Source organism: Protopterus annectens, chromosome 13.part0 (assembly GCF_019279795.1).
Source record: "Protopterus annectens isolate FY-2018-M chromosome 13.part0, PAN1.0, whole genome shotgun sequence".
Classification (NCBI taxonomy): Eukaryota; Metazoa; Chordata; order Ceratodontiformes; family Protopteridae; genus Protopterus; species Protopterus annectens.
The window spans coordinates 656874622-656897544 of record NC_056747.1 but is presented as its reverse complement, the minus strand read 5'-3'; the positions used below and the strand labels follow the sequence as shown (position 1 = coordinate 656897544).

The 22923-nt window shown below is 46.7% G+C and overlaps 1 protein-coding gene across 2 annotated transcripts in view; it reads right to left on the bottom strand.

Moving 5' to 3' along the window:
* Nucleotides 1-22923, bottom strand: part of YWHAE (tyrosine 3-monooxygenase/tryptophan 5-monooxygenase activation protein epsilon) — a 958490-nt gene that overhangs the window by 610739 nt on the left and 324828 nt on the right. For both annotated transcript variants that reach the window (XM_044054341.1, XM_044054340.1), the window contains exon 3: nt 2203-2309. In XM_044054341.1, coding sequence (XP_043910276.1) covers nt 2203-2309 — 107 coding nt within the window. The remainder of the gene's footprint in view (nt 1-2202; nt 2310-22923) is intronic.

The window sequence follows — 22923 nt, the reverse complement described above, 5'->3', positions numbered from 1 at the left end:
GGGCATGGTAGTAACATTCTTGGGGCCTCCCCTGTCTTGAAAAGGCTGCCTAGGAGGCGGCTGTGGTGCAGCTGGACTTGAAGTGGTTTGTCTTCTGGCTCCTCTTCTAGGTCTGGAGAAAGTAGTTCCAAGCACAGGTTGGGTTACGTGCAACAAATGCGGCCTTGGCAGGGAATTTTGGGACTGGGGACACCAACAAATGTTTGATGTCTTGTAATTACTTGCTCTTTCCTTGCAGATTTTTAGAAAGATCGGCAGAATGTTTTCCAAACAGAAATTTGGGGTCCAGGGGGCATCTAAGATCTTAGGACTTAAGACTTCAACACTAAGCCAGGAATATCTCCTGAGAACAGAGGCAGATGCTGCAGAGCAAGCAGAGGCTTCTGCAGCATCATAGCTGCATTTGAGTGTCTGGCTACTTGGGCAGCCAGAGAAAAAGTTGAGATGTCAGCTTTTGTATGGCAGTCAGGAATAGTGGTCAGCAAGGCAGAGGCTTGAGAAACCAGGTCTAAAGCATACATGGTCATGTGTCTGATAGCGGATTGCTCTAAACGCTAAAGTGGAAGAGGTACAGATCTTTTACCAATCCTATCCATAGATTTTTCAGTGGGTAAGAAAAGCAGACGGAATGAGTCTAGATTGTTCATCAGGAGAGGTGGCAATCACAGCTGGGTCTGCCAGGGAAGGTTCGACTAGGAATGTTTGGTCATCAGGCACCTTGTAGAATAGGTCTGGCTGCTTAGGGGCATGTGGTTGTGAATTTGGTGTCCGATGCAGAGATAAAGGCATCCAAGTATGCAGGTATGACAGGTGGAATAGCAGAAGGGGAGGGGGATTCTAGTTGTAAAAGTTGTAAATACCTCTTCTGGTATCAAAACATTTGAAAGGCATCCCACCGGAAATATTCACTCATTATGGTGATAGTTTCACCATTGCAATAACCTCTGGAGGAGAGACTCGATAGATTCTTCATCTGGTGAGGAATACTCTGAGAAGCAATTTGGGAGGTGTACGAAATGGATTTCTCAGAAGAGTAGTAGGTGTTTTGCTCTTCTTTCTAGCCTTCAGTGACCAGAGGGAGAGAAGAGGCAGAAGCAGGTCAAGGGTTAAACAGTGGTAGAGCAGTGGGGATGAGGCGGAGGGCCATAAAGCGCTACATCAAAGAAGAGGAAGGACCGCCAGTCAGGCCTTCTTTGGTCGAGGTCGTATGTCTTGTTAGTTTCTTTTTGGCCAGTGTAGACCTAGGCCTGGAGTCGGATGACTAATGGTAGCAGAGACTGGAGGAAGAATCTCAGAGGCTCTGCCAAGTCTGGTTCCCCCTCGACCTCTGCAGTAGTCGAGGTGGTCTCCGGGGACGTGCCAGTCAACTAAGAAATGGCTTCTACGAAGGTCTCCTGTGAAGCTGAGCGATACTCTAGGTGAAGCTGGTGGGGTGTCCAGTGGCAGAGGAAGAGGGCCTGGGAAACTGCCTTCTTACGTGAAGATTCGGTCGAGGCCTCTGAGGCAGGATCCATCCTAAGGGCTAACCATTTAAGCCATTGGTTCTCCAAGTAAAGAGAAAGATGATTACGGAGGGTCTTGAGGACAAATGATTGGCAAATGGAGTAGTTGCGATTGCGCTCCTGGCCCAAGCAAAAAACACAGCAGTCATGCGAGTCTTTATGGGGTATCTGGTGCCTGCATTGGCTTTTACAAATTTTTGTTGACATCAGTTAAGAGTTGCTACAACAAACCAAGCTTTAGCAAATTAAGAAAAAACCCTAATGGGGTACTTAGCTGTTTAGACGTTTGCGGTGAAAGAGCAAAGCACACGATGCGATCTGCGGCAGGAAAGTTCTGAGGTCTGTGCGTGCAGACGTCACATTTAAGGCCCCGGGCTAATGGCCCTACATGCGTCATCCCATAGTTGCAACAGCCAAGCTGAAGCTTTTGTATAGGAGCTGACAAACGGGTCACCTGAGGTGGAAAAATCCAACAAGAATACTGCAACATAGGAATAGGACATCTGCAGAGAGGTCACCTTTTTATATACAACTGAGAGAGGCACTGGGGAAGGTACTATAAACATACTACAGATGCTTGCACCAGACAAAATTACATTTTTTTTGGCAAACTGCTCAAAATAATAAAACATCACATCAACTACACCACTGAGACTTAAGGAAAACAACCAATTTTACTGTAATGAAACAAAGCACCTACATTTTATAGTAGAAAACCTTGGACTCTCCCGTTTGTGCAGAAGGAATAAGATGTCCCTGCAACACTCCCAGAACGTCATTACAAATTGCCTTCAGTTCCTCCTCAACCTGAAACAAATCACATTTGAATAAGACTTGTGCAAAATACATAATTTTGCATGCATAAAGAAACTGGACTGTATAAATCATGGAAAAAAGGACCAACTACAACACCTACACTACTTGCAGCAGTTAGAAAATATATAAGCACATTCAGAACTGTTCCAATAAGTACAGCTGTCCAAGTATACTCACCATAACAGCAGGCAATACACCATCACTATTGCAATATCAATGAATGGAGACTAAATCATAGGTGGCTGCCCAACCAATTTCAAAAGTTTAAAGTTCACTGTACAGGACTGGATACTCCCAGTTGTGATCAGCAGGATTTACACTATGAAGAGGAACAAAGATTTAAGGAGGTAGACGTAGGTGCCATCAGCTGTACGTACAAACAGGTGTCAGTTCTACCCAGTATGGATGGCTTTGATGCTTGAACAGGAGTCTCTCTAAATGCAATGTTTTATATTCAGATTATGGTAATGAAAGCAAAAGTACTGTGCAGGAGGGGAGCCCATATTGCAGCAATGATCCATAAGCATGGCACAGTTGAGCATACTATCCATAATCATGCGTCCAAGTTTAAGAAACACTACTCCAATATCACTCAAATGATACTAAAGCTGTACGAAGCCTTCTCACACTTATTTACATTTGTTGACAGAGTGTCTGACTGGACTTGGGTCCATTTTCAGCGGAGGCCCGGGGAGAAGTTCCACAGTTAAAATAAACAGTAGTTACATTGGATTACATAGCGATAAACAATTTAACATCGCAATTACTTGCAACATTCACAGATGAAGAACATAGTACATCAGTAGACAACTAGAATCTTTATCTGTGAACAAAGTTATGTACTCACCATAACGTTCCATCTGAGTAGGTAACGTCATGTGTCTGCAACATGTGGGTATCTGATCCAGCAGCTTTCCTAGCAAAAGATCCGAGCTCCAAGCTCCTCCCCCTACCCATTATGCCCTGCTACCTCCCTCTAACCCTCAGATAAAGTTTGCCATAGTATCGTAGAACACTACTATAACACAAGGAAAACTACCTGAACATTCCAACCTGATGTCATCTGGAAAGTGACATATGATCCTTCAAGAACGAACTAAAGGTCCGGGGGATGGAGGGAGGGTTGGTTGCAGACAAATTAAGTTACCTACTCAGATGGAACATTATGGTGAGTACATAACTTCTTTATCTGAAGTAGTTAACTTCATTTGATCAGCAACCTGTGGGACAGAGTCCCCAGCTACCACAACTTGGGAGGCCCTTATGGGAGGATATTCCGGAGCACTGCAGAGCCAAAGGACGCCCTTCCTCTGGAAATAAGATCCAATTTATAATGTGTAATGAAAGTGAGAAGAAGCCCAAGTAGCAGCTGAACAAATGTCATCCAGAGGGACCCTCTACCAGAAGGCCGCAGAAGTAGCCACAGAACGGGTGGAGTGTGCCCGAACACGCATGGGCTCAGATCGACCAGAGCTTCTGTATGCAAGACGAATGCATTGTGAAATCCACCTAAGGTTACCTTAGTCACTTGTTTACCCAGACAGGACTTAGCAAATGAAACAAAGCTGTTCTGATTTTCGAACAGCCGTTCTGTGTAGGTAAAATCGTAACTGTATGTACATCCAAGCAATGGAGTCTATACTCTCCTTTGTTGAGATAATTAGGGAAGAAGATAGGCAGGTTGATTGGTTGATATTGGCTTTGGAAGCCACTTTAGGTAGAAAAGCGGGGTTAGTCCTGAGGGAAACTCTGTCCTTATGAAAAATGATGTATGGGGGCTTACTGCAAAGAGCCTGAAGCTCCGATATTCTTCTGGATGAAGTAATGGCAATCAGGAAGGCAGTTTTCCAAGATACAAACTTACAAGTTAACTGAAGCTGCGGGCTCAAAAGGAGGACCAGTCAGAGCCTGGACCAAGGTTAAATCCCATGGAGGGACTGCTTCCTTAACAAGGAGTCTCTAAAGGAAGGTACCTTTCAGAAAGGTCTTTCAGATCTTAGATGCCAGGGGGCCAAATTGGTTTCCAATGTGAAAGTGGGAAATTGCTGCCAATTGAACTTTGACAGTTGAAGAGCTAGCTCCCTGATGGAAAATTTGAGATAGAGGACTGCTGGAATAGGAGCCATAAAGGGGTCCAAATTCTTATGCTCCGCCCAGATAGAAAAACATTTCCATTTACTCTTGTAGATTTTTCTGGTAGAAAGTTTATGAGCGGCCACCAGAATGGCTTTAACAGAGGATGAGATACCGGGAGTCCTAGCCATCAAGGGAACTGGATCAACCAAGCAGAGAGCTTGAGGTTGTCCAGGTCAGGGGTCCTCAATCCCAGGGGATGAGAAATCAGATCCAGAAGGGGATCCAAGATCCAGGGAGGATGCACTAGATGAGACCGTAGACAAGGGAACCATGTTTGACAAGGGAACCATGTTTGACAAGGCCAGAATGGGGCTATGAGGATAACTCTGCTCCCCAACAGACGAGCTTTCTGCAAGAATTTTGTCATCAACGGAAGTAGGATAAGCATAAAGACCGGATGGGCCAAGCATGAACCAGAGCGCCTCTGGGGTTTTCCCCTGGTGGGGTTGACCCCATCTGAGGAATATTTGTTTCGCTACTAAGGGGTTCAGAGACCACTCGTAGGGCAAGAGGATAGTCCGACTCAGCTTGTCCGCAAGGAAGTTTGACCGACCCGGTATGTGCGTTGCTATGAGAAAGCGGTTGGTGGATATCGCCCATTCCCACACTCATGGCCTCTCAAAGTGGGTAAGATCTGGTTCCCCCTTGCTTGTTGATTTACCAGACCACTGACGTTGTCGGTTTGAATTGCAATAGTCCCAAGAGGAAGAAGGGCATGGAGAGCTTGCAACACTAGAAGCACCGCCCTCATCTCCAGCGCATTGATATGCAAAAAGGTCTGAGTCCACGTGCCTTGGATGGTGCAGCCCATGCAGTAACACCCCCTCCCCACCCAAGGCAAGATGTGTCCGTGGTCACTGTGACTTGGGATGGGGACATGAAGGGGCGCCCTTCCCGGAGATGCTTGGAATGGAGCCACCAAAGTAGAGATTCCCTGCAAACTCTGCTGAGAGGAATAGGAGCAGACAAGGGATGAAGCAGAATGGACCACTGGACCTGTAAGGTCTATTGGAGAATCCTCGTATTCAGACGCACCAGCAGAGACAAGCTGATGGCCGCTGCCATGGACCCCAGAGCCCTCAGGACCAACTCTGCTGGACGGGCAGAGGACTGAAGAGCTAAAACATGTAGGTTTAGATTGTGCAGTCTGTCTGTCCGTCATAGACTGGATTGAATTGTCTATCCTGGCCCCTATGAAATCCAAAATTTGAGTAGGCTGAAGGGAGGATATGTGGTTGATCGTGATCCCTAGATAGCGGGCGAGATCTAGGAAGTAGTCTGAACATAGTAAATGCCTGGTGGGGGTGGCTAGGAGCCAGTCGTCCAGGTAAGGAAAGACCTGAATTCCCTGAAGCCTCAGGTGGGCCGCTACAACTGCCATGACATTGGTGAACATCCTGGGGGCAGTGGTGAGACCGAAGGGTAGGACCCTTAACTGATAGTGGTTGGCTCCCAGCCGAAAGCGGAGGAACCTCCTGGATCGCCTGTCCATTATAACATGGTAGTACGCATCCTTGAGGTCTATGGAGCACATCCAGTCGTTCTCCTGTAATAGTGGGAGAATGAATTGAATGGTGACCATCTGGAACTTTTGGCAACTGACCGGTTCAGTGTGGACAGGTCAAGAACTGGCCGCAAGTCCGTCTTTTTTGGCACCAAAAAGAACCTGGAGTAAAAGCCTGATCCGGATTGACCGGGGGGGGGGGGGGGGCATGCTGGATGGCTTTTTTCTAGAAGTTTCTACTTCTAGGGCTGCTACCTCCCACTGATTGGGTGGTACATCGAGGAGGTGCCCCGACAGGGGGAGAGTATTTAGGAATGGGATTGAGTAACCTCTGGATATGATCCAGAGCACCCAGCGATCTGTCGTAATGGACTTCCAATGTGCTAGATGCTCCGAGAAGCGCCCCCGACTGCCTCCAGAGAGGAGCAGTCTGGCAACCCCTCAGGGTTGCTGCGCGGGTCGATCTGAAAAGGGTTCCTTCGGCCCTCCCTCTGCCTCTGGGCCGACGTCCACCCTGTCCTCTGCCTCTGAAGGCAGAGGGATCTGGAGCGAAACGGGATTGTTGGGATTTCCAGAACCACATCTTCTGTCCTCTTTGCTCCTCAGAGGTCCTTCTCCAGGAACCAGAGAAGTGGATCCCGACGGCAGACGTTTTCCCGTCCTCACTCTGGAATAATGTATAGGACGGTCTTGCCGAAAAGCGTAGAACCGTCAAAGGGGGCATTCGAAGGCCACCTTGAAGGGTTCCGCAAAGTCGCAGAGACAGAGCCAGGCTTGTCTTAAGACAATGCCTGTTCCGCTGGCTCTAGCCGCTCCTTCCATGGCATGGGAAAGCCGCATAGAGGTATTGTTATAGACTTAAAAAAAGTGGCCATTCATGCCGAGAAGATCCGTTTGTCCTCGGCCGACATGGGCTCTGGGGGTGACCCAGCATACTCTGATTAGGTCTTGCTGTAGTCGAATCTCATGTGCCATATAGTTCAGTGACCTTACAGAGAAGGTTGAAGCGAACATCCGCTTTCCGAGGCTGTCCATCGCCAGAGACACTTGTCTGGAGGATGTACCAAGGAACTTTCCTGTGCCAATTCCTTCTTGGCGGCAGCCGCCACCACCATGGCATCTACAGGGGCACCCTTGCTCCAAGCTGTCCTGTCTGTGGGGGGGCATGAGAATTCTGTCCGGTCTCTGGTATTGGCTCCACAGTGTCCGGCTCCTTCCATGCCCTGGTAGTTATGAGGTCCACCAGGTGATCGGCGGGGGGACACTCAAGTAGATGGGCCTGTGAACACCTCCAGAAAGACACTCTTCCGAGGAAGGCTTTGACTGATCAACCCCCCCTAATACAAAGCATTTCCATAATGTCTCCAAAGGAGACGTCTTCCGGGGGTGACCTGGGGGAACCTTCCCCTTCCTCCAAGTCAGTGTCTTCTGTGAGGGACTCAGGCGAGTCCAAGTGCCTCCTCTTGCACTTGCGCTTGAGGGACCTCCTTGGGGGGCTGAGGGCTCACCAACCATGTCCTGTTCCCTCCATGGGAACCATCTGGGACGTAGGCGCCAGCTGTCCCTGTGGCCGGATGATGGAAGATAGGCCCGTCTGAGGGAATGGCAGGTGGATCCGTAGCCAGAGCCTGGGACCTCGAATCCCTCGAAAGAACACTCTCCACGACATTGAATGCAGAGGGGGAGCTGCTCTCTCTAGGATCCGAAAGCAGTCCCCTCAGATCCGGCGCCGGAGATGACCCGCTCGGATCTGAGAGAGCAGTGCAATCCAACCTCAACGGAGCCTAAGCTTCACTAACCCCTCCGGATCAGACACTCATCTCACGGCCCAGAAAGCTCTGATCCGAAAAGGGATCAGACAAACTCGAAGGTACAGTCGGAGCCGAAGTAGGAAACCCTGTCTGTGCCGACATCACCCCGGCTCTGAAGCTACTCCGATCCGACAGCTCCGAACCCCGGTAGCGGGTCGGAGAAGGAGCAATGGGGGCAAAACAAAGGGCGTCAAGCTCCTCCCCGGAGGGGGGGGGGGGGAGGCAAGAGCACTCCCATCCGCAGCTGGGCCTGAAGTAGACGCATCATCCGATCCATATCCACGTCAGATAAACTTCTAGTGAACTTGGATGAGGCTGCAGAGGCTGGACAGGAAGGCCACTTGGACGACCTCGAAGGTGATCAGGTCTCCCCCTCTGGCTCCGGGGAGAAACGTGGAGATCGAAGCCTGGAGGGGGAAGACCCGGAGACCTTAGGAGGGGAGGCTAGCTGCTTAGATGGTGGGGCCGAGGGAGCTGAATCGGCCTGCCTCTTGTGGCTACGATGCCTCTCTCCCGCTCTTTATCCTTCCTGTCTTTTTTCCTCGATTCCCTTTCCTCCTGTGCCGAAGCGGAAGTTTGAATCCCGGCCAGGGGAGTGGGAACGGTCTGTGGGGCAGCCGCAGCTGGCAGCACAGAGGGGGAGGAGGAAGCAGAATCCAGGGGCAAAAGGCCTGCGAGGACTAGCTTAGTCCACCTATCCCTCAAAGCCCTGGGGTTGAAGGCTGCGCAGATAGTGCAGCCTGAAGAAAGATGGTCTACACCCAGGCAAATAAAGCACCGAGTGTGGCCATCTGCTGGGGGACAGCTTATGGCCACACTGAGCATTTTGAAAAAATAGCTTTTGGGGCCTCAGACATAAGATTAGGCCCACACGCGCACACCTTCACACAGACAGAAGGGGGAGGGGATTTAAATTTACACTAAAGAACTAAAGATAAACTACCCAAATAGATAGGAGAGAAGGGGCGTCACACTCAAAAAAATGAATTTAAGGGAAAAAAGTTAAATAATCTACACAACTCTCAAAACCCAATGCTAGGAGCTCGTTCTCAGATGCTTCAAGCCGCGGCAAACGAGATCTGAGGGTTAGAGGGAGATAGCAGGGCATTAGGAGTAGGGTGAGGAGCTTGGAGCTCTGATCTTTTGCTAGAAAAGCTGCCTGCTCGGATCCGATACCCACAGGTTGCTGATCAAATGAAGTTAACTACGTCAGATCAGACTAACAAATGTTACAATAAGAAGTTCCTGCTGTATAATAAGTACTAGGCTTATTAGCATCTGAGCTTACTATAATCAAGGTAGTTAGTGGAGTGGAAAGAAAGGTAGTGGTTGGATGGGGTGGGTGATATTAGAGTGGGAGTTGCAAGAACATAGCCAGCATGTTTTTAGGTGCGCTTTTAGTAAAGTTTTCAAGTGGGTGCATGATGGTACGGAGGTAATTGTGGGTGGAAGGGAGTTCCATAATTTGGCTATGGTGCAAGCAAAAAGTGCTTCACCAGCAGAGTTATTGGCTTTAGTGATCTGCAAGTGATTTTTGTTGCTGGATCTTAGTGATCTGGTGGTGCAATAGGGTTGGAGTAGATTCTGGAGGGATGGGACATTTAGAGGATGGTTTACTAGTTTGTGGGCGAGTGAGTTGATACCACTGGAGGAGGTGAGGGAGTTCAAGCCAGCCCAGTTCAGCAAGTGAGAGAGTGGTGACTATGGTAGGATGACCCTGTGGCGAATTTGGTGATTTTGTTGTAGCAGGTCTCTAGCTTGTTTAGATCGCATTGCCTTAGTTTGGTATATATTGGAGAGGCATAAAGTAGGGTGGAGATAAGGTGGGAATTTGCTACTGAAATCTTTGCTGCTTTGGTAAAAAGTTGCTTATTTCTGTACAACGCTCCTAGTTTTTTCTGGACTTTATGGTCATGGATATGTGAATGTCAAATTTTAGGTTATTGCCCATTTCCACTCCTAGCAATTTGGAGTGTTCAGTTGGGTACTTGGAGCACACATCCTGCAAACAATGGCAAATCCTGCTCCGCTACCAAAGTGTACACAGGTTACAAACACCTACACTGAAAGGGTGGCTAGAAATCAAAGAACACATGCTCTGAACAAAAAAAATCCTGCAAGTCAACTTACTAGGCCTTTCCCCTTACTGGTCAGACAAGGGCTGCAACAAGCCATCAGTTTACAAAGTATGTAAAAGCATCCGTCTGCCCAGTTTCCTTGGCCTCAAGAATTCCAAGTCCCTAGTTCTGTCAACATCCCATCTATGGAAAATCAGGTGCTTCTCCTTTGTTTCAAAAATTAAAAAAAGTCTAAGATTGAATTGTTTCAAGGTCTGCTCCAGGACAACCTTGAACACCTGTCCCAAGTACATACATCCTGTCAAAGGAAAAGTGCATACAAATTCAAAGTCTCCTACAAAGTCTACCACCTGGAAGATGGTTTCCACAACAAAAATACCAAACTGGCAGATTTAAAAAGTAAAGTTGTGTACACTTACCATAAATGTAATGTTAGCGTATTCACTGTTGCAGTCACCACATTTGGGTTACCTGCCTGCAAGTAGCCCTCAGCCAAACTGAATACCAGAGTCTTGGAATTTGTGTAGCATGCTGTCGCTTCTTCCATGATGTCACGTCATCAAGGGTATAAAACATGCAGTCGACACCATTACATCAGTTTCTTGCCCCAGATGTCAGGTGCCACCAAAACAGGAAGCAATTATATGGTGTGGAACACCCCCAGCAAAAAGCAAATACACAGAATAAGACATGCCAAACCAAAAAGGATAGGTGAAAGCAAAGAATCAGGGGGCTGGAGGGATGGTAACCAGGACTGCAACAGTGAATACACTAACATCTACATTTATGTAAGTGTACACAACTGTACTATATTTAGAGTTTTCAATGTTGTGGTCATCACATAAGGGTTGATTCCCAAAGCTAAGGAAGGGTGGAGGTAGATTAAGAAGCATTAGGACTGGCAATCAGGCCCTGTAAGACTGCTGTGGCAAATCCAGCTCTGGATTTAGAAGACAGGCAGGTGGTAATGCTTCATGGAAGTGTGTACAGAGCTCCAGGTTGCAGCTTCGAGGATGTCCCTGGTAGGGACTCCAGAGAAATGCAGTAGAGGTAGATGTAAGCCCTAGTGGAATGTGTTCTTATCCCCTGTGGGGCAAGGTCTTCCATGGTGCTGGTAGCTGAAATGGATACAGTGCTCTATCCATTTAGATATGGTTTACTTTGAAATGGCCTTCCCCTCTGCCTCCGCAGCAAAGCTGACTAGCAGCTGGTCAGCTTTTGAGAGGCTTAGTCCTGTCCAAACTAAATCTAAGCTCTCTGTGCACGTCTAGAGAATGCAGAACCCTTTCCCCTTTAGAGGATTAGGGAAAAAAGTAAGCAAATGAATGGACTGGTTTAAAGCCACACTAGACACCACCTTGGGCATAAAAGATGGGTTAGTCCCAAGGGAAAACCTGTCTGCATGGAAGATAATGAAGGGTTCCACTGCCATAAGGGCCTGCAGTTCACTCTTCTTGCTGAAGTGATTGCTAGAGGTAAAGCTGTTTTCCACGAGCAGAACTTCAACTCGTGCTGCAGCAGCCGGTTCAAAGGGAGGAAGTGCAAGTTTTTCCAATACAAAGTTAAGGTTCCAGGCTGGAGTGGAAGCTTTCCTGGGGGGGGTGTCACATTTTAAGCCCCTCAAATGAACTGTTTTACCAGAGGATGAGAGAAGAGGGGTGGCTCAGTATTATAATGAGCTGAGATGGCAGAGGCATAAATCTTAATTGGAGAAGGATAGGCCCCTGTGGAGCACTTCTGTTAAGTAATCTAGTATACGAGGTAAGCTGGGTACAGTTGTGCCCATCCCTCGAGACTGGCTCCAAGAAGTTGGGTTTTACCATAACGTTCCATCTGCACTGTTGATCCTCGTTCAGTCATTACACCTGGGTTATCAGTTCCGACCTCTGAACCGAGCCGGCCATCTTCCAAGCTCGCGACGACCACAAACTCGAGCTAAACTCTTACCAACAATTCCCATTTCCCTGTTGCATCAGATTGAGTTTACAAGTCAAAGAAAGTAGAGGCTACCTCTGGTCAAAGAACCTAACGGAACTGGATGATGAGATCCACTATAAGCCTCAAGAGGGGGAAGGAGGGAGGGTCATAATAGGGAGGGTCATAATGACTGAACGTGGATCAATACAGATGGAATGTTTAAGACAACTTCTTTATCCAATATTGTTAATCCTCGTTCATTCCTTATGCCTGGGACAAAGCCCCCTACCTTTATTCCTGGGAGGCTGTCATGGAAGGCCATTCCTAAGCACCACTGAACCAAAGGACACTTCCTCTGGAGGCCAAAACCAATTTGCAATGGCTGATGAAGGTATGGGGTCTAGCCCAAGTTGCAGAAATGTCAGGCAAAAAGCTCTAGCATGAAAGGCAGCAAAACCTGCGACCAACCTAGTGGAATGAGCCCCAACGGCTGTAGTCAGAGATCTTGTTTTGTAAATAAATGTTACAGTCAACCATTTAGCCAATGTGACCTTAGAAACAGCACATCCAAGTCTAGGACCAGAGTAGGCCAAGAACAGCTGATCCGATTTACGAGAAGCCTTAGTTCTGTCCAGATAAGAACGAAGTTGCCTGTGAATGTCAAGGGAACGTAGGCAATACTCTCCTCTGTTAGAATGATTGGGAAAGAAAAAGTACAGTTTTGTACCTACCATAAATGTAGATGTTCGAGGATCCACATTGCTGCAGTCCTAACTATTGGGGTAGTCCGCTGTCCAGTCGGCCCAAATACCAAAGTATATGGCTGACGTCGGTCAGGGCGCATTAGACTGACGTCAGTACGTCAGGGTACTAATGCGCATGACCGATGTCATATCCTCAGTCTTTTCTTGCCCCAGATGTCAGAAGACCCTGGAAAAGATAAGGCCAAAAACAAAAACTCCCAAAATACCTGCACCAAAAAATATATATATACAATATATACACAATTAGCAGAATATAACCTCACCTACACAACCACCCCTAAACACAGAGGGGAAGGAGGGAGGGTAAATTGGACTGCAGCAATGTGGATCCTCGAACATCTACATTTATGGTAGGTACAAAACTGTACTATGTTCTTCATTCCACATTGCTGCAGTCCTAACTATTGGGTAGAATCCCAAAGCAGAGGTAAGGGAGGCTGGCAAATCATAAGGAAGCAGGAACTGACAACATGCCTTGCAAAATAGCTGTGGCAAAACCAGCCCTAGACTTAGAGTAGAGAGGAAGGTGATAATGCTTAGAGAAAGTATGCACTGAACTCCAAGTAGCTGCCTCCAAAATATCCTTAGTTGCCACCCCCCTTAGAAATGCTGTGGAAGTGACAGTAGCCCTAGTGGAATGAGGCCTAATCCCAGCTGGAATCTCCTTGCCATGATGGGAACAACAAAATGTAATGCAACACCCAATCCACCTAGAAATAGTTTGTTTTGACACAGGCTTGCCCTTTGAACTCAAAGCAAAAGAAACAAACAACTGCTGAGACTGCCTAAAATCCTTAGTCCTGCTCAAATAACGCAATAGCCTGTGTACATCTAAAGTGTGCAAAATCTTTTCCCCTTTATTTTGGGGATCTGCATAAAAGGTAGGCAAATGAATAGTTTGGTTTAAAGCCACACTAGAAACCACCTTAGGCATAAAGGAAGGATTAGTACGTAAAGATACCCTATCCTTATGAAAAATCAAAAAAGGCTCCACTGCCATAAGGGCCTGCAACTCAGAAACCCTTCTTGCAGAAGTAATGGCCAACAAAAAAGCAGTCTTCCATGACAAGTATTTCAATTCAGCAGTAGCCGCAGGCTCAAAAGGTTGTAGAGTAAGTTTCTCCAACACAAAATTGAGATCCCAAGCAGGAGTAGGAGCTCTACGTGGGGGTCTTATATTCTTTGCCCCTCTAAGAAATTGCTTGAACAAAGGATGCGAAAACAATGGTGGGTCACAATCATAGTGAGCTGAAATTGCTGCAGCATGAATCTTAATGGAAGAGAAAGACAAACCTTTGTCCAGTAACTCAGTAAGATATTGAAGAGCCACAGTCAAATTTGGCTCAGCAATCTCCAAATTGTTTGCTGCACTCCAAAACAAAAATCTCTTCCATTTTTCTGCGTACACTTGCCTTGTACTAGGTCTTCTGGCTTCCATAATCACATTTAAAACTTGTTGAGGAAGCTGAGACCTGCTGTCTTTCAAAACAGAATATGCCAGGCTGTTAGGTAGAGAGTGAAGCTTGACATTGAGCAGATGACCGTCCCTCTGAGACAACAGGTGTGGAATCAAGGGTAAAGGCCATGGAGGCTTCCTTACCAGACTCCTCAGTAATGGGTACCAGTGCTGCCGAGGCCAATCTGGAGCTATTAAAATCATCCTTGGCTTGTCTTGTCTGACCTTTAGAAGCACCTTTGGAAGAAGAGGCAGAGGTGGAAAGGCATACACATGAAGATTTTTCCAACTGAAAGAAAGAGCATCCACTTTCCAAGCTGTGTGATGAAATCCCTTCGTGCAAAACTTTGGCAGCTGGTGGGTTTGTGGAGGAGCCAACAGATCTTTGTCTGGAGTTCCCCATGACACTGTCAATTTTGAAATACATGAAGATCCAGTTTCCACTCGTGGGGATCCATGATTTGTCTGCTTAATACATCTGCTAAGGAGTTCTGTGCTCCGGCAGAAACCTTGCCTGAAGAGTTAGTTGCAGAGTGAGCGCAGTCTCCCATAAAATCATTGCTTGTCTGCACAATGGGTAAGAATGTGTTCCCCCTTGTTTGTTGATGTACCACATGACAGTTGTGTTGTCTGTTAGAATCAACACCTGCCCTGGAAGAAGTAACTCCTTGAAAGCAATTAATGCAAACTGAACTGCTAACATCTCTTTCATGTTGATATGTAGATGCTGTAGTCTGGCAGGCCACTTGTCTTGTATCCACTTTCCATTTAGATGAGCTCCCAAGCAACATCTGAGGCATCTGTCGTTAGAATCTGACTTGCCTCTGGCCGGGTCACAGAGAGTCCCTTGTTTAGGTGACATTCCTGAGCCCACCACAAAAATTCCTTTTGAATGCAAGGTATTATTTGAATGACAGTGTCCAAATCCTGGCAGTGCTGTGTCCACAGATTTTGAGATACCATTGTAGCTTCCTCATATGCAGTTTGGCATTGGGAAGCACCAGAATACAAGATGCCATGAACCCTAAGGCTTGAAGGACTGTCCTTGCAGTCAGCCCGGACTGAAGAGATAGATGATGGAAGTAACTGGAAAGATTCTTTTGTTTGTCCGGGGTTAAAAGGCCATCTGGGCTGCTGTATTCAGTCTCACACCCAGAAAGCACATGTCTTGAGAGGGTACTAGACTGGACTTTATTTCGCTCACAGAATACCCTAGGCATCTTAGCACTGCTATGACATATTCCAGATGCTGTAGAAGATCTTTTTCTTGAGCCAGAATCAGGCAGTCGCCCAAGTAAGGGTAGATTTGGATTCCTTTTAGCCTGAAGTAAGCTATCACTGGAGCCAGAACCTTTGTGAATACTCTGGGCAGTAGATAAGCCAAAGGGCAATGCAGAGAACTGATAATGAGAATTTCCAGCTCGAAACGCAGATACTTCCTGCAACTTAGTCTGATTGGCACATGAAGGTAAGCTTCCTTGAGATCTAAAGTTACCATCCAGTGATCTTTGCCCAGCAGAGGTAAAAGCTGTTGTAACGTCAACATTTTGAACTTGGGAATGTCCAGGTAAGTGTTGAGGATAGATAAATCCAGAATTGGTCTCCACGTGTTCCCCTTCTTTGGTACTAGGAACAGGCGAGAATAAAATCCTAGGCCCCTTTCCGCCACAGGAACTGACTGAATGGCCCCTATTTGGAGCAACAGAGAAATTTGCTTGCGAGCCTCTGTCCTTTGAAGAGGAGGAATGTCTGGCATGCCTTTGAAAGGAGGCAAGGTATGGAAATAAAACCTGTAACCGTGGTGAATAATATCCAGAACCCATCTGTCTTGGGTAATTAAATCCCAATTTTCTTTGAAAAGAGACAGCCTTCCTCCCAAAGGTGCTGCCAGGCGAGAATGTACTGGCAGCTGAAAAGGGAGGTCATTGGGTCTGCTTACGAAAGGACTGACCCCTGCCCTCCCCAGAAGTCTGAGCAGGGGAACTCCCTGTCCTAGGCCTAAAAGAACCCTGAGCTCTGCCCCTACCACGTCTAGACCTACCCCTAGACTGGGAATCATAAGCAGGATAAGTCCATCCCTTAGTAGGCCAATTTCTACTAAACTTGGAGGCTGCACCTGCAAAAATCTTTAACAGTTTGCATAGACTTAGCCTTGTCCTCCATTTTCTTCAAAACTGCTTCCACAGGCGAACCAAACAACACATCAGACTGTAAAGGAGCATCCAAAATCCTTGTCTTAACATGCTCAGCTAAATTCTGATCTCTCAGCCAGGCGTGCCTCGAAGAACAGAACCAGTGGCAGCCACCCTGGAGGAGGCCTGCACAGCATCAAAACCACACTGCAAGGAATGTTTACCTACCTGTTCAGACACATGAACTAAATCCTGCAACTCTTTACACTCAATACCTTCAGCCAGAGCATCCACCTTAGATTTCAACTGTGAAAGAAGATAATTCTGATATTTTAACATGTGAAACTGACAATTCAACGCCCTCATGGCTAAAGTGGAAGAAGTATACACTTTCTTTCCCCATCTATCCAAAGCCCTTGCCTCTTTATCAGGAGGGACAGGATTTTTAACAACTGAGGCCTTCACACCTTTAGGCCCCTGAGAGACAGTTTCTGGGTCTGCCCTAGGACTCTTAAAAAGATACTTATGAGCTTCAGGCACCCTATAATACCTATCCGGTTTAACTGGGGCAGGAGGCAAAGAATCAGGATTCAGGGAAGCCTCTGCAACCCCATCTTCCACCACATTCAAAACAGGAGGTATAGCTAAAGGCCTATGCTGGGGTAAAAACAAGAATTCCCTAAGCCTTTTCCTGGAATCAGAGAAATCTTGACCTTCCCATTTAAAATGCTCCCTCATGGAATGCAGAGTCTCTGAAAATGAAAAATCCTCAGGAGGAGAAGCAGAAGGAGTAGAATCATCCACATCAGAATCAGAATAAGGAGGGTACTCCTGCAAGTCTTCAGCCGAAGACTCCGAAGCCTCCGAGCATTGCTCAAAACTCTCAAACTCAGGTTCCACCCTAGGCCTCTTATCAGGAGGGGCATAGAACCCTAATCATAGTAATCAAATCCTCTGCCATTTTAAGCATATGTTTCTTAGGCAAAGATCCTGAAGTACTAGGAGAAACCCCACAGAAGCTAAACTTGGCCTGCCCTCAAAGAAGCCTTGGAAACTGAAGGAGAGGCTCTAACCCCTTAGGAAGAGAGGGAAGAAGAGCCACCTGAGAAGCCCCTCAGCCTGGCCTACTTCCTGAGAGGATACATCCTGTAACAGTAAAGTCTCTTCCTGAGACTCCAAAGATACACCTGGCAAAACCTCCGGCTCCACTGAGCCTTCCAAAGAACCGACGCCTGGGACTGTCGGTTCCTCCACTCTAGCCTTTGCTGTTTTGTCGTTGCGTTTTTTAGGCGAAGCCGGCCTGGGAGCATCCGGCCGCATTTTATAATTACAACGCTTCCCAAACACTAACCTGGCTCAGTCTAACCTTCTCTTAATAGTGCGTTTGTTAAATCTAGCACAAGAGCGGCATCCAACAACGCCGTGCTCAGGCCCTAAACAAGGTATACACAAAGTATGGTAATCCCTAAGAGGTATCTGTTTCCCACAAGAAATACAGTTATTCACTTTTTCTGACATCCGGTTAAATACTGGGGCGAGAAAAACCAAAATATTCCCAACGGGTACTTAGCCAACTTTGATTCGGTCTGAAACTCTGACTTCAGAAACTTTCAGAACGCCAACCTGCACTCGCAAAATTGCTTCTGCATCGGACCATGCGGCAAAAAAGACTGAGGATATGACGTCGGTCATGCGCCTTAGTACCCTGACGTACTGACGTCAGTCTAATGCGCCCTGACCGACGTCAGCCATATACTTTGGTATTCGGGCCGACTGGACAGCGGACTACCCCAATAGTTAGGACTGCAGCAATGTGGAATGAAGAACATCTGGCAATTCAATGGATTGGTTAATGGACATTTCAGAGATCACTTTTGGAAAGAATTAGATCTCAATGACACTATCTATGAAAGAGTAAGGCTGTGATGCATAAAGCTTGAAGTTCAGAGATAAATCTTGCAGAAGTAATGGCGACCAAGAACAAAGTTTTCCAAGAAAAACTTTAGGTTGCATGAAAAGGCGGGTTCAAAAGGAGCAGTAGTAAACGCTTGCAGAACTAGAGATCCCATGGCTGGCAAGGTTCTCTAAAAGGGGGCCTTCACGTGATTTATGCCTTTTGGAAAAGTCTTGCATAATTTGTTACACAAGAGTCATGGACACCATTTTGAAAATTAGATATTGCAGCCAAATGAACTCGAATGGTAGAAGCAGATAGGCCGGATTGGAATAAACTGGACAGGTACTCCAGTACCACCGGCACTGGTGCTAAAAAAGGGTCTTTCCTTCAGCCAAATGGACAACGTTTTCCACTTGCTAAGATAAGTAGTTCTGGTGGAAGACTTAGGAGACGCAATAAGAATGTCACTTACTAGGGAAGATAGACCAGTCTGCCTGGCAATCACTGGAAGTGGAGGAACCAAGCTGCGAGCTTCAGCCTGTTCAGGTTGGGGTGAATCAGGTTCTGCGGATGGGAGATCAAATCCGGAGTCAGATAGAGAATCCATGGTTGATCTAGCAGTCGAAGCCATAAGAAGGGGAACCAAATTTGCCGAGGCCAATATGGGGCAATGTGGATTATCTTGCTCTTCAACCGGCACACTTTCTTCAGGAACTGGGGAATGACAGGAAGAGGGGGATAGGCATAAAGCAGACCCAAGGGCCAATTGTGAACTAGTGTCCCTGGGTGACTGTCCCAGAGGGGGAAATCATGACAAAAGTTGATTGGGGATGCAAAAAAGGTCACAGCAAAGGAAATCACAGCGGTTGAAAATCTCCGCCACTATAAGAGGATTCAGAGAGCACTTGTGTGGTTGCATAATGCACCTGCTCACTATCAAGTTGGAACTCCCGGGAATGTGTGTTGCTAAAAGAAAGCGGTTGGTAGCTATCGCCATATCCTCATGGCCTCCCGACAAAGTGGGTAGGATTTGGTTCTGCCTTGCTTGTTGATGTAGCAGACTAAAGCCATGTTGTCAGACTGTATTGCAATAGTCCCTGATGGAAGGGGATGAAATGCCTGCAACACTAGAAGCACCACCCTCCGTTCTAGGACATTTATATGCAGATAAGCCTCTAGGTCCGACCATGTGCCTTGGACAGTCTTCCCCTGAAAAAGCCCCTCCACCTCATCAGGGAGGTGTCCGTGGTCATTGTGGCTTTGGGCTGTTTGGGTGTGAAGGGGTGAGAACATTGTGACTGGTTCTGCGACATCCACCAAATTAAGTCCTGTTTGCATCTCTGAGTCACCTAAATCCGGATGAGAGGGGAGACTGAAAAGGGTACCACTGGGTGAGTAGTAAACACTGTAAAAGCCTCATGTGAAACCTCGCGAGGGGGACCAATGATGGAAGCTGCCACGGAACTCAACAGCTGGAGAACAGAATGTGATGTCGATCTTTCCCTTGAGGGGATGGGTATGAGTTTTTTTATCTTCAAGATTCTGCATGCTGGAATCTGCCGTGCAGTTTTGTACCCAAAAGGACGCCAATGAATTCTATGGATTGGGATGGGGATAGTTATACCTAAACTTTCTGCTGTGTGAAGAGAATATGCCAAGGCTTTTTCCAATAGATACCTGGTGGGAGTGGTGATGAGCCAGTCTAGGTATGGAAACACCCGGAATCTTTGTAGTTGCAGGTGAGCTGTGACAAAGTACAGTTGTGTACAGTTACCATAAATATAGATGAGTGTATTCACTGTTGCAGTAATTACATTTGTGTTACCTGCTTGCAGGTAGCCCTCAGTCGGCCCGATTAACTTGGGTCTTGCGTCTGTTGCTGTCTTCTTCCATGACGTCAGGTCATAAGGGGTATAAAACATGCAGCAGATGTCATTACACAAGTTTTTCTTGCCCCAGATGTCCCCCTAATGGGAAGCAATTAAATCTATAAATATACAATGTTATACCTCAAACAAAAAAGCAAATACACCAAAATCTTTTAAGCATTGAAAATGAAAGAAGAGGTATAGCCAAACGAAGTCAGGGGGCTGGAGGGAGGGTAACCAGGACTGCAACAGTGAATACATTAACATCTACATTTATGTGAAGTGTACACAACTGTACTATGTTCATGTTTCACTGTTGCAGTCATTACATTTGGGTAGATTCCCAAAGCCAAGGATGGGAAGAGGAATTTAGATAGCATTAGGACCAGCTATAAGGCCCTGCAAAACTGCAGTGGCAAAGCCAGCTCCGGATTTAAAGAAAATTGGCAAATGGCAATGCTTGGTGAAAGTATGTACAGAACTCCAGGTAGTAGCTTCTAGGATGTCCCTGGTAGGTACGTCTCTGAGAAAGGCTGTAGAGGTAGATGCAGCCCTGGTTGAGTGGGATCTGATCCCCTGTGGGATAGGTTCCATGGTGCTTATAGCAGAAGTGAATGCAATGGCCTATCCATTTGGAGATAGTTCGCTTTGAAATAGCCTTCCCCTCTGTCCCTGCAGCAAATGCCACCAGCAGTTCTGATTTCCTTTGAGGTTTAGACCTGTCCAAGTAGAATCGAAGAGGTCTGTGCACATCTAAGGAGTGCAGTATTAGTTTCCCTTTGTTCTGTGGATTAGGAAAGAAGGTTGGCAAATGGACTGATTAAAAGAAAAGTACAGTTTTGTACCTACCATAAATGTAGATGTTAGAGTGTTCACACTGCTGCAGTCATTACACTGGACGACTGCGGAACTGCCTGACTGCAGGATAACCCAAGTTCCAAAGTCTTGGTCCAGCGTCAGCTGCTGTCACTTCTTCCCTGACGTCAGTGCGCCAGGGGTATACAAGATGCATCAGACGCCATTTTCTTCAGTTTTTCTTGCCCCAGATTTCAGGTGCCCCCAGTAGGTAGGCAATACATATTGCTAATAAAAAATATATATAAAAAAATAAAAATACCTTCAGTTACAAGCAAATACACCACAAAGGTTGAATAGGACAGAAAGGTATAGACAAGTCCAGCTAGGACAGAGGGGATGAAGGGAGGGTAACCTGGACTGCAGCAGTGTGAACACTAACATCTACATTTATGGTAGGTACAAAACTGTACTATGTTCATAGTGTTACACTGCTGCAGTCATTACACTTGGGTAGAATCCCAAAGCTAAGGTTGGGTGGCTGGCCTACAAAGAGTTAGGATTGGCTATGAGGCCCTGCAGAACTGCAGTGGCAAATCCTGCTCTGGATTTAGAGTAAAGAGGCAAGTGGTAATGCTTGGGTAAAGGTGTGCACTGAACTCCAAGTTGCAGCCTCCAAAATTTCCTTGGTAGGTACTCCTCTGAGAAAGGCTGGTGAAGTGGCTGTTGCCCTGGTGGAATGTGGCCTAATGTTATTAGGGACTGATTTTTCCATGCTGTGTTTAGCAGTAACAAATAGTGTCCTATCCATTTGGAGATAGTCTGCTTTGAGATAGCCTTGCCATGTGATCCTGCAGCATATGCTACATACAGTTGCTCAGTTTTCCCGAAAGCTTTTGTTTCGTCCCAAGTAGAAGCGTAGCTGCCTGTGTATGTCCAAAGAGTGCAGAAGTTTCTCCCCTTTATTCTGGGGGTTTGGATAAAAAGTTGGCAAAGGGATGGTTTGGTTAAGAGCCACACTAGATACCACCTTTGGCATAGAGGTAGGGTTTGTCCTTAAAGAACCCCTGTCCTGATGAAAAATTATAAAAGGTTCCACAGCCATTAATGCCTGTAGCTCAGACTCTTCGTGCTGAAGTTACTGCCAGGAGCAGAGCTGTTTTCCATGATAAAAATTTTAGATCTGCTGTATTGGCTGGCTCAAAAGGTGGCATGAGGTCCCAAGTTGGTGTTGGGTGCTCTCCGGGGCGGTCTTATGTTTTTAGCCCCTCTGAGGTACTGCTTTAGCAAAGGATGAGAGAATAAAGGAGGATCCGTGTTGTAATGTGCAGAGATGGCAGAGGCGTGGATCTTAATTGACAAGGATAGGCCTTTGTCCAGCATCTCAGTTAAACATTGTAAAATCTGAGGAAGGTTTGGGACAAGAGGGTCAAGGCTTTGAGCCTGGTTCCAGGCGCAGAATCTCTTCCATTTTTCTGAGTAAGCTTTCCTGGTGCTAGGCCTCCTGGCCTCCAAAATGACATCCATAACAGCTTTAGAAAGAGATGTTGCCTGTTTGACTAATGAATCTGCCATGCAGCCAGGTTTAGGGTTTTAAGCTGACCGTGCAGGATCTGATTGTTTTGTGGAGTCAGGTGTGGAATTTGAGGCAAAATCCATGGTGGGCCTTAAGTTCTTTAAGATTGCTCCAGACTGGCCACGCCAGCACTGGTACCCAATCAGGATCATCTGTGTTTTTTCTTGTCTGGCTTTTAGGAGTACCTTTGAAAGAAGAGGCAGTGGTGGGAAGGTGTAAACTTTTAGGTTTTTCCAGCTGAACAAGACAGCATCCACTTTCCATACTTGTGTGTGATAAGTTCTTGTGCAGAATTTTTGTAGGTGGCAATTCAGTGGGGAGGCAAAAAGATCTACGTCTGGGCATTCCCATTTTTGCGTTACCGTGCTGAAGATTTGTGGATTCAATTTCCATTTGTGAGGGTCCATGATTTTTCTGCTTAGTCTGCCAGAGTATTTTCCTGGCAGGAATTGTGCTTGCAGATTAACTGGATACGTTAGAGCTGTGTTCCACACGGTCATGGCTTGCTTGCACAGGGGATAAGAATGAGTGCCCCCTTGTTTATGTACCACATTACTGTGGTGTTGTCTGTCTTTAATAATTGTCCTGGATGCAGAAGGTCCTTGAAAGCTGTTAGGGCATTCTGAACAGCCAACATCTCGGATTGATGTGAAGATGCATTTGGTCTGTGG